Here is a 12,085-nt window from a genome sequence, read left to right on the forward strand (position 1 = left end):
CGAGGCATCAGGCCTGGGCAAGGGGCAGAGCCAGCAATCGGAGGGGTCTGGGGGTCCCCTGCCCAGGCCTGATGCCTGGGCCAAAGGCATCAGGCCTGGGCTGGGGGCAAAACCAGTGATGGGGGGAAATGAGGGTCCCCTGCCCCTCTGGCAGAGGCATCAGGCCTGGGCAAGGGACCGATCCTGCGATTGGAGGGTGATGGGGGTCAACGCCTGAGGGCTCCCAGTATGTGAGAGGGGGCAGGCTGGGCTGAGGGACACTCCCCACACACACACACACACCCAGTGCACGAATCTCGTGCACTGGGCCCCTAGTATATATATAAAGCCTAAGCAGTCGGCCAGTAGGTATGATGTGCACCGACCACCAGGGGGCAGATGCTCAATGCAGGAGATGCCAAGTGACAGAGCGACAGCAACTTTACAGAGTGCCCTCTCACACTCCGGGACCCCTCGGGAGATGTCGGACTGCCAGTTTCAGCCTGATCCCTACAAGGCCAGGCCGAGGGACACCACCTGCCAGGGGGGTCAAACTTGCATATGTGTGTATTTTGAGAATACTGAATATATTTTCTTTTTACTTTCAGCACTTTTGTGTGTCCAACTGAAATTATTGCCTTTGGTGATAGAATTGAAGAATTCAGATCCATAAACACTGAAGTGGTGGCATGCTCTGTTGATTCACAGTTTACCCATTTGGCCTGGTGAGTATCTTACACTTAAAATTTGTAGGAAAAAGAATGGATTTACTTTTAAATTATGGGCAGACAATTCAACATGATAGGAATATAGTTATTTATCAGACAATTCAGAATATTTGTCTAAGAAATGCTAGTTCAATGAAATTACATAAAAAATAAAATTGGGGGGAAAGTTCAATGCAAAAGATGTCCATAACAAAACCTATTGAATTGTATGATTATTTTATTTTAACAAATTTTGGGTAGCCTTAATCTGGAGGAATAAATCCTTAAAATACCATTTCTCTGTTGTATAGTTGTTTAGTATTAAGCCAAACTCAAAATAGTTTTTATAATTACTTTTCAAGAAGCAATGATTTTTAAATTAATTTTAGAAATATTTTTAATTAATTGTTTCACCGAATTAATTGCAAGGTAAAATGACAAGAGATGTCATTCTTTTCCCCTGATTGGCCAGTATTTCAAATTTGAAAATTTTCATGTAGTGATTACAAAGGTGGGGAGAAACAGCACTCCCATACACACAGGTGGTTCAGCATTTCTGGAAAGTAGTTGGGCAACATGTTTCAGAATCTGAAATGTGTATGTTGATGTGTTTTTTAATCGTGTCCACAATTTTTTGCACAAAATTTTATGCATGATAAAGACTGCTCATTGTTCTTAAAACTTAACATTAAATTCATAGAGTAATAAATTCAAAACATTCACAACTATATGTGCATGTATATGTATATAAAACTAAAATTTTAAATGGTTCAGGAGCTACAATTCAACTTTAATTTATATTCCCTTAAGTATTTAACTTTCTTAAGTATTATTAAAAGCAGTTTATATTTTACTTCCCTTGAGTATCCCAAGAACATAAGCAATTCTTGCAATCTAATAAATAGATATGGTACATCTTAAGTCCTTTTAAATTGTTTCATTACTATTTATAAACTGAATAAAATTTCAATGTACACATTTTAAATTGGAATCACAAAGTATATCTGTTATTCTAATATGCCAAATGCTCTTAAACATTATAAATAACTCATTATACAAATATGTACTCATTATTTCTCGATGTAAGAATATTAAAAATATGGGTTTAATTTGCTTTATCACTTCTATAGTAATTCTGTATCTCCATATGATTAAAACACAAATCCACTAAGGGAAACATCTATGTCATCCCAAATAATTTGGGATTGTTTTTCCAAGGAATTCTTTTGTATAAATTCTCAGCTGGATAGGTTTCATATTAACCAGAGATTTCTACTTGGATGTCAGAACTGGGGCTGCAGACATGGGGAGCATTATTTCCCTGTTTTCTGGCTGCTATGTCAATGCCTTCCAGTTGGGGCACCAGCCCACATCCCCCAGTTTCAACTTAAAGAATACTTAAATCTCAAGACTGATGTATCTGAGATTATAGCTTACTTCCTTCACTGCTGCAAGTAGACTGTATTTCTTTGTCTCTCAGAATATTGAAATACCCAGTTGCTTCCTGCCTGTCTCTCAAGGAATGGTCTTATGATCACAATTCTAAGGTTATGCTTATGACAGTGTCTATTCTTTATCCATCAATTCTACTTCTAGAAATTAATCAGACAAGTGTACAATGTTAAGAATACAAGGATGTTGCCAGCAGTGTTTATAAAAGCAAAAAAATGGAAGCAATTTAAATGTATGTCAGTAGAGATTAGTAAAATGTGGTATGTCTATACATTAAAAATGTGATGGATGTGTAGCTCCATATTTAGTGTTAAAAGGATATGAATATATTGTTAAGTGGGGGAAAGGGCAAGAAAATAGAATGTATATTAGCCAGTCTTTTTTAGAGAAAGAGTAGGTGTGTGGGGTTTGTTCATGTGTGTGCACATGCAGAGGTAGAGTGGTTTTGATATATGCCATTTACTTAACTCTAAGAGGTAAATGTTCTGTTTCTTTCAGGATTAACACCCCTCGAAGACAAGGAGGACTTGGACCAATAAAGATTCCACTTCTTTCAGATTTGACCCATCAGATTGCAAAGGACTATGGCGTATATCTGGAAGATTCAGGCCACACTCTTAGGTACCTCTTTAGTGATTTTACATTATGGCCAATCCAAATACATTTGTAACCCTCATTGAAATGGAGTTAGAAAATACAAAGTTTGATCAAGAAATATTATTTGCTCTACTTGCAAAAATGGTATAGACACTCTTTAAAATAATTAGTGAGTATCATAGACTGTTAGAGCTGAAAGATTATGTAGAGGTCTTTGACCAACCTTATCTTTATTTTACAGATAAACAGATTCATAGAGTTCCATGAATTTAGCCAGAGAAATATAATTGGTTAATGGCAGAGTGCAGACTTGAATCCAGGTCCCCAAACTCCTTGTCCATTTCTTTCTCTTCTTCTTCAAACTAACTCCAATAATGGTTTTCCTAAATACAAGTATCATAGGACTTAGCAAATCTGTGTCTTTGGAGTAGGAAAAATTAAGGAAATATTTTACCCAACAGCTCTCACTGGGTTACTTGAGCTAATAAATGCTAATAGAATTCTTTGGATGAAAAGGGGCAATTTTAGCTTAAAACAACTAATTTTGTTATAGTTGTGTTGTTTATTAGCTTTTCAATGCTAATAATTTCTTTCTTAAATGTTTTATGTGAAAGTGTCATTATTTTATAATCCTGTTTTTTAATAACAGCTTTTCTGAGATATATCATCCTATATAATAAAGAGCTAATATGCTAATTAGACCAAACAGCAGAATGACTATCCAGACAAAGTCGGGGCTGCGAGGACCAGCTGGGGCTGTGAGGGCCGAGCCCCTTGCATGAATTTCGTGCATCAGGCCTCTAGTATACTATATGACTCACCCAATATAAAACATACAATGCAATACTTTTAGTATATTGAGTTTTGCAATGATCACCACAATCAATTTTAGAACATTTTCATTATTCCAAAAACAAACCTCATACCCATTTTATTTCCCCTTTTCCCTAATTTTCTAGCTCCTACTCTTGCCTGCCTTGTTTTAGTAACACACATCTTCATAGATTCTTAGTAAAAGGTCATTAGAAGGTAAAATGGTTTGAGACCGTACATGTCAGATAATGTTTTTATTCTACTCTCGTGTTGATTAATAATTTGGCTGGATATAGAATTGTAGATTGAAAGGCAATTTTCCTGCAAACATTTGAAAGCATTGCCCTGCTACCTTTAGCTTCTGGGGTTGTTATTGAGATGTCTGTTGCCATTTTAATTTCTGATTTTTATAAGAATGACCTGTTTCTTCTCTGTGGAAGAGACATACATGTATATTACACCAAGTATGGCAAATGTATTCATCTCAAATTCTACCAAAGAAGCAGTTCACAAAATTAAAACAAGACAGAAGCTAGAATTTGCTAGCAAAGGAAAGGCAGATTTGTTTTGTGTGGTGTGTGTTGGTATGATGTGTATTACAGAGGAAAGCTCAAAATTTTAGATCAGGCTCACTTACTTCAGAACAGACTTGATTACCATTGACAACAGTGTTCAGCTGTAAAAGCTACATGAAAGAACACCCATATAAATAATAATTAAGCAAGTTGACCTGGTCCAAGGGGAGTGAGTCCTAGTTATTTAAGACATCAAGTTGCTCACTCAAAAAATGTATTGTGGGATAAGCAGAAATACTTTAGTAATGTTTAATATGATTATAAAACAAGATACCATGAAATAGATCTGTAATTCCATATATTTCTACTGAAAATATTTCATCATTTATAATACTTGTACACAAGCAATTAGCCCCAGTACCTGAGATCTTTTTCTAATCTAAAGTATTAGGTTGAAATTCATATTGACTTAAATAGACAATAAATCCTTTGAAAATTTTTGTCTCTAGTCTACTTTAACTCTTATAATGCCATCACTATCTCAGTAACAGGTCTTTTTTTAAATATATTTTATTGATTTTTTACAGAGAGGAAGGGAAAGGGATAGAGAGTTAGAAACATCGATCAGCTGCTTCCTGCACACTCCCCACAGGGGGGTTGGGCCCACAACCAAATTACATACCCTTGACCGGAATCGAACCTAGGACCCTTCAGTCCGCAGGCCGACACTCTATCCACTGAGCCAAACTGGTTAGGGCAGTAACAGGTCTTTTTAGTCAAACTACTTCATTACTCCCCAGGCCATAGAAGTGAATCACACATATAGAGATTTAGAGGGAAAGGAGACTTCAGTTATATTGGTGACCTTGTCTTTTACCACCATTAAAAGGAAATAGACATTCCAAACAGCCAGTGAAGAGAAAGATGAATCACTCCTTCACTTAAAGGAAGGCTCTGCTGTGTAGTTTCATCATTTCATTTACAGTACAGTAAAATCCCAAACCTAGTACACGTGAAGATTAAACTGTAAATACTACAAGACATTTCAAGACAAAAACAAAATTTTAAAGCTAATGGGGGGTGGGGAGAGGTAAAAGAGGGTAAAGGAGAAATGTATACCTGAAACCTATATAATTTCATTAACCAATGTCACCCCAATAAATTTAATTTTTTTAAAAAATTTAAAGCTACCATTTAACAATTATAATCCCAAATTATATAGTAGATGTGTGTGTGTGTGTGTGTGTGTGTGTGTGTGTGTGTGTTTGTACCAGTCAAGAAGGTAGTGTGTTGGTTCTGTATAACAATCCTGTGTGGATGCTACAGGGATTCGCATTAACATATATTTGTCTTAACTGAGATGAAATGGCCTCACCCCTACCACTCTTGTGTTTTATAGAGGTCTCTTCATTATTGATGACAAAGGGATCCTAAGACAGATTACTCTCAATGACCTTCCTGTGGGCAGATCGGTGGATGAGACTCTGCGTTTGGTTCAAGCATTCCAATACACCGATAAACATGGAGAAGGTACTCTTTCCTCCCAAACATCATAACCTTTTGATTTTTTAGTTTGAGAAGAGGTAGCAGTAAATTGGATGGTTCCAAAGTCACCTGATTGTTTTCAGATTATTAGCTAATCTTTTTAGTAAATCAAATTATTAAAGTGCTTTTAATGAAATATCACTAATATATTCTACTTACTGAATTAAAAGATCCAAAAGTATTCATTATTTGGATAAGCACAAAGAGAAAAGTTTCTGCTGCTGTAATATTTCAAATTGTTTCTGTAAACTTAAAATGTACCATTCTGGCAATATTTAGTAATGTAGGTTTTATTTGCATCTGTACATTATTTGATTTAGATTTTTTCCTCAAGGTAATTCAGTGATCAGCAAGGTTATTCAGGATCACACTAGTAATCTATTAGTTCATCCTTTCACTCCATGCTTTTGCGGTAGCTAAATGGGAAAGGTTAGATTTTCCTAAAATAGAACGTATGTTTTATATTCCTTTCAAATGTGTAACTCAATGCCTGGATCAAGGTATATTCCAAATAAAATCCTACTTTCTGAATAATTTTAAAGTCTCTTGATAAACAGCAAAGCATGGCATCAGTACAAAATACTACAGGAAACAGCCAATCAGCTTATTTTAAGTTTATGTAAATTCAGAGAAATTTTTGCCATGCCCAGACCTTTCAGTTCACCACATCCCCAAAGTTTCCAACTTTCTTAGAGGAACACTCAATTTGTTTTTTTTTATACTGTAAATGCAAGTAAACATAATTGACAAAAATGAAAATAGATTAGCTACCTACTGCTAAGCTCTGTGACCAAACTTCCTTGGTGCAAGCAAGCAAGCTAACAGAGCCAGGTGTTCAGTGGCCTAGAAATGTTCTCATTAACACAGGCTCCATTTTTAATTTCATTTGGGAAAAGAAGAGCCAAGAGTTGCTGAAGAGAATTGAACTCTGTTTTTAAACTGTCTTTTGCCAATTTTTGTTCCTTTCAGTCTGCCCTGCTGGCTGGAAACCTGGTAGTGAAACAGTAAGTCAAATTGATTTTTCTGTTAAGGGGATGTCTGGGCCAAACAAAAATGCCAACCTTAAGATCATCTGTAATAGCACTGTCTTGATTTTGTAAATGACTTAAACATTGCTCGGCAAAAATCAGAAGAGTATAGGCATTCTTTGAACTGTAGGGAGAGTAGCTGACACTGGAGAAAGCAGAAGATAAGACTTCATGCTGTGAATTTTAAAGCCAAATATCCAGCGGAATATGCCATTAAAATCAACAACAACAAAAGGGAGTAGTGGAGATTTGGTAGAATAAATTCAGAGGGCTGAGAGAGCATTTATGGAATTTCTTCCTATATTGTGAGCAAAGAAAACAGTCACAAACAAAGCTTTCTATATATAGTAAAAAGCTTTTGAAAAAAAGTCAGGCTTAACTAACAATGAAGCTAAGGATTCTCTCATCATTTGAAGGAAGAAAAGATTCAAACAAGTACATTCATAGGGAGGCTGTATAGTTTATAGATAGTCCCTGAAGTAGTCTCTGGCCAAAATACAATTTGGAAACTTGCTTGAACCTCTTTTAAAAAATATGTTTTAATTAATCTTGAGAGAGAGAGGAAGGGAGAGGAATAGAGAGATAGAAACATCGATGAGAGGGAAACATTGATGAGAGAGGAACATCATCGATCAGCTGCCTCCTGCACAGCCCCTGCTGGGGATTGAGCCCACAACCCAGGCTTGTGCCCCGACAGGGAATCGAACCAGCAAACTCTTGGTTCCTGGGTTGATGCTCAACCGCTAAACCACACCAGCCAGGCTTGAACCCTTTTTAATGAACATGTTATCTTCTAAAAATCAAAGAGCTTTACACAAACTCCAGTTAGGAAAAATACCTAGAGAATTAGAGGAAGAAATCATTATCTTAGGATAAAAGAAAAATACAGACTCCTAAGACTTTCTTCCTTAGCACACAACAACAACAAAACAGTACCATTGGCCGTACACAACGAGAGGTAGAAATTCACTCTGTAACCTCACTCAGATTAGTTAAAATAACATTTCATTGATTTAAATTAGTTTTGATGAGCGTGCAAAGCAGCTTTGCCCTTGTGGGTCAAAGTTAATGCTACTATACAATATTCACCTCTACACAGATCTGATGGATTTGAAGTTAAGCATGAGACTTAGCGCAGCACTGGGTACTTTAAATTATAAATCAGTCATTGGGTTAATTTAGTTATTGATTGTAAGGCTCACAGATAGAAATATGAATCAGAAGCTACAGGTATCACCTAAGAAGGCTTAAAAAGCATCAAGCTCTGGGCACTTCCCCCTGGAGCTAGAGCAGAATCAACAGTGACTGATGCATAACATCACCTTGTATTGCAGGCATGTGCTGAGAGCGCAGGATGAAATAAAGATGAAATATGAAACTAGTACAAGAAATACAGCTGTGGGGGGGAGACAGAAAGAAGGTAGAAGAGGGAAATATAGGGTCAGAAAAGGTTTTGTGCTGGTGTTTAAGATAGATGAATTTTTCATCTCCATATCCCTCAGTTTTCCCCTGTATATTGCACAGGCCTCCTCATTTATCATTATCTCTCCTCTCCAATGCATGTCATTCTCCAGACCAGAACCTTTTAGCAGCCCACCATCACTCACAGGACAAAGTCCAGGGCACAGCCTTCAAGCCTTTGCATTCTGTTCCCACCAGTCTCTCCCAGGTTATCTTCCCTGTGATTCACACACAAATGCTGTGCTCCCACCAAATCATGACTCATCTTTCCTCCAATTAGGCCCTGTTTTTTCACACCTTTGTGACTTTGCTCAGGTCTTTCTTTCCAGAGCCTGAAATACCTGTCCCCTTCTCTAAATTCTCCTCTTTCAAGACCAAATTAAATGTCACCTCCACTCAGAGACCGTCCCTGATGCCATCTCAGCCTCCACTGAGTCACACAGCCTGTGTCATACACAATCGTACTATGCATTGCATCAAAACAGCCACATACACAGACATCCTTCCCACGTGCTTGTATGAGCCTCAGAGGTAGTGCCCATGGTAGTTTTCCTGTATCCCCATTGCCAGCACACCATTGGCACTAAATAGTTATTCCATGAGTACCTAAAAATTGAATTTAACAGCAGAGAAGTTATAAACTGACAAAAATAGAATGCTCCTTGAAGTGATGCCTGTAAAACTAGGTAATGTTTATTTTATGCTGAAGAAAAATTATGAAGAAGATGCATATAGAACTATCATAAGCTGATTACAACAGGTTTTTTTTTATATGTAGGGATAGATGCACTTTACCTATAACTATCAAGTAAACAGGTGTAGTAGAGAGCTTTTTTTTGTTTGTTTGTTTGGAGTATTTTTCCATTCACTAAATAGTTATTGAAGTTAATGCTCCATGGTTGTATTTGAATATTTTTTTACCTTTGCAGTTTGAGGTTAAAGGTTGCATTTTGGACCTCCAAAAAATCCACTTGAACACACTGCCCCCTTTTCAGGTGGTTGGCACCCCAACACTTCACCAGCAGATAATTTTAGAAATACATTAACATCTGTAGCCATGCTCTCTTAATGTGTTTGGTTTAATTAGATCAAACCCGAAGATGCCATGAAAGCCTGGTGGCCGAGAGAAGAGCTGTAAGTAAATTCGGGGGTGCTTGAGTACAGATGTTAATTTATTGACAAATGATTTTCCTTTTGGCATAGCTGAGATTAGTAGGTTGGACAAATCCAGTGTTTCCTATATACATCTGATATAATTTAGTACACAAACACAGTCTTATCTTCTTTAGTCAAGAGGTGGGCGACTATTATCAGACAACTAATGATGAATAATCTGCTTTTTTCTTTCAATAGATAATCCCAGATCCAGCTGGAAAACTGAAGTATTTCGACAAACTGAACTGAAAATACTTCCTCAGGCCATGATGCTTGAACGCCTTCAATAAAAGGCGCCATGTTGTTACCACATTGTGTTATTGTAGTTACTTCTTGGAGAATATAAAACATCCATGTCAGGGTCCAAAGATATTTACTGTTGAAGTCAGACACTGATGCCAAAAGATAGGCAGTTATTCTCTCTTTCCGAACTAAGAAATGTCCAATTGAAAGAAACTAGTAACAACAGTAACTTCCATTTATGTGGTACTGCTACCTGCCAGGCATTTTGTTAGGCAGGTTAGGTGCACTATTTCATTTATTCCTCACGGCAACTCTTGAGTTCTTTATTCTACAGATGAGGAAATTGAAGCTCAGATCAACTATTTACTCAAAGTCACACAGCTAGATAGAAAGGTAGAAGCAGACTTTGAACCCCAGACGGGCTCCTTCCAGTTTGTGGCTCTTACCACTCCACCATGGCTCACCTCTCTGTACCTTTGAGGGTGACAACAAAGGACAGGTTTTGAGCACAGTCATCTTCCACGCTGCCTGGTAAGGGACAGCTGAACCCAGAGCACACTGCTCTGTACAGCATAAAGCTATGTGGACACACACACCCCTTCTCTAAGTAGCAATTTACATGTTTAAATTTACTTTAACAAAATTTTGAGTCAGTGAGCATATGTGGCTAGCTCTATATGTAACGCTGAACCCCAATGCTATGTCATCACCCCTTTTGCCACCCCAATATGGCAATGTCTTTCATAAGTATCTATAGGTGTGCTATGTAAGTATGTTCTAAATGCTAGCTTACAGTTGAAATTTTAGAAGCCAACCTATTAGTAAAGTTGAAAAGTGCTAGTACTTTGCTGTTCAAACAGGGTTGTAATAATCTTGTCACTACTTCCAATACAATTGGAATCCTAGTCTCAGATTTCCTCTTTCCAATCTGAAGAGTACAGATTTTTTACTCATGGAATAAGCCTGTCTCTTGGAGCTTTTCTAACATGTTCATTTTAGGTATGTTTATAGGGAGGACAGCTATTTTTATATCAATTCCAAAAAGCCAGTCATTACTGTTTCATTCAACACACAGCAGCCATTGATCACCTACTCCACACATTTGGTATATATCAGTAACCAAAGATAGTTTTCTGCCCTGAACGAGCTTAGTATTTGATTACTGAAGCAGGTGTTGATAGTGTAGTAATTGCTGGAGACCCACAAATGAGTGAAAATACATCCTGACTCACCACTTTCATATTAATTGGGTAATGTAAATAGCCATGAATAAAACAGCATTAAATGCACTCCTTTTCAGTGCCTTTTATCAACTATCCCTTCAAACAACTGACTTCTGAGTGCTTACACGTCCAAAATTACATCCTAAAGGTGATCTCATGTGGCCATTTACAGAAGATGAAAAAAAGAGCATCCAGAAAGGATAGTCCCCCTGGAGAGGATGGGCCCTGGGCCTGACAGGGTCACAGCTATAGGAGACCTATTTCCAGAACATACTGACCTACACAATCTAGAGAAGTGCTGCTCACTCAGGGACAATTTGCCCCCAGGGGACATGGTAATGTCGAGATGTTTTTGGTTGTCACATCAGTGGGGGTGCTGCCAAACATTCTACAATGGACAGGACAGCCCCACAACAAAGACTTACCCAGCCCAAGATGTCAATAGTGGTAAGGTTGACAAATCCCTAGAGACAGCTGCCAACAGATTAAGGTAAGGAGACCAGTACAGTTTAGTAGCTGCCTCTGCAGCAGGACAGACCATACCATGACATTTGGAGCTTATCCAAAATAATAGTTTGAGTGACTTGGAGGTTCTATGAAATCACTAGGCAATCACTTCAGTGCACACACATATATATTACACACATATATATCATCTATAATTCCATGCTTCTCCCTCCAAGTTCTGATCTGTTGCATATGTCCCAGTTAAGTCTTGCCAGTATGCCAGGCTTTACAGTGATTGTAGCAGACTGTTCTTCCAGGGATTTCTGAATCCCCAGAACCTCATGCAAGAAATCAGTCCCCACTCCCATCATTTCTTTTCTGTACATGGTCACATCTAATCCTACATCCTAAACTCTCCATCGGTCAGTAGACTTCCTGGTCATATATTTTGTTCTCAAATATATTAACCACTATTTCACTAGGTAATGATGCTCTGTACTCTAACCACCCCCCATCTGATATCACGGAATGCATCACTGTATTTCATTACCCATGAACTTTCTGATGCTATGTCACTGAAATATTTTTGAATAGACTTATCCTATATAATAAAAGGGTAATATGCAAATCAACCAAACTGTGGAACGACTGGTCGCTATGACATGCACTGACCACCAGGGGACAGGCGCTCAATGCAGGAGCTGCCCCTGGTCAGTGTGCTCCCACAGGGGGAGCACCACTCAGCCAGAAGCCCAGAAGCTGGACTCATGGCTGGCGAGCACAGTGGCAGTGGCAGGAGCCTCTCCCGCCTCCACAGCAGTGCTAAGGATGTCCTACTGATGACTTGGGCCCACTCAGACATCCCCTGAGGGCTCCCAGAGAGTAACAGGGCACAGGCCGGGCTGAGGGCGCCCCCCCCC

General features: G+C 38.3%; 1 protein-coding gene across 2 annotated transcripts in view; it reads left to right on the plus strand.

Annotated features, from left to right (window-relative positions):
- The window catches only part of PRDX4 (peroxiredoxin 4), a 16,110-nt gene extending 6,546 nt beyond the window's left edge, over nt 1–9,564 (plus strand). Inside the window, exons 3-8 of one of the 2 annotated variants that reach the window (XM_006764138.2) lie at nt 588–704; nt 2,637–2,759; nt 5,463–5,593; nt 6,578–6,612; nt 9,185–9,231; nt 9,451–9,564. In XM_006764138.2, the coding sequence (XP_006764201.1) occupies nt 588–704; nt 2,637–2,759; nt 5,463–5,593; nt 6,578–6,612; nt 9,185–9,231; nt 9,451–9,454 (457 nt within the window). In that variant the 3' untranslated portion in view covers nt 9,455–9,564. The remainder of the gene's footprint in view (nt 1–587; nt 705–2,636; nt 2,760–5,462; nt 5,594–6,577; nt 6,613–9,184; nt 9,232–9,450) is intronic. The other variant, XM_006764137.2, reaches the window with a different exon arrangement.
- Nucleotides 9,565–12,085: the final 2,521 nt, after the last annotated feature.

This window comes from Myotis davidii, unplaced genomic scaffold, assembly GCF_000327345.1.
Source record: "Myotis davidii unplaced genomic scaffold, ASM32734v1 scaffold2301, whole genome shotgun sequence".
Lineage (NCBI taxonomy): Eukaryota > Metazoa > Chordata > Mammalia > Chiroptera > Vespertilionidae > Myotis > Myotis davidii.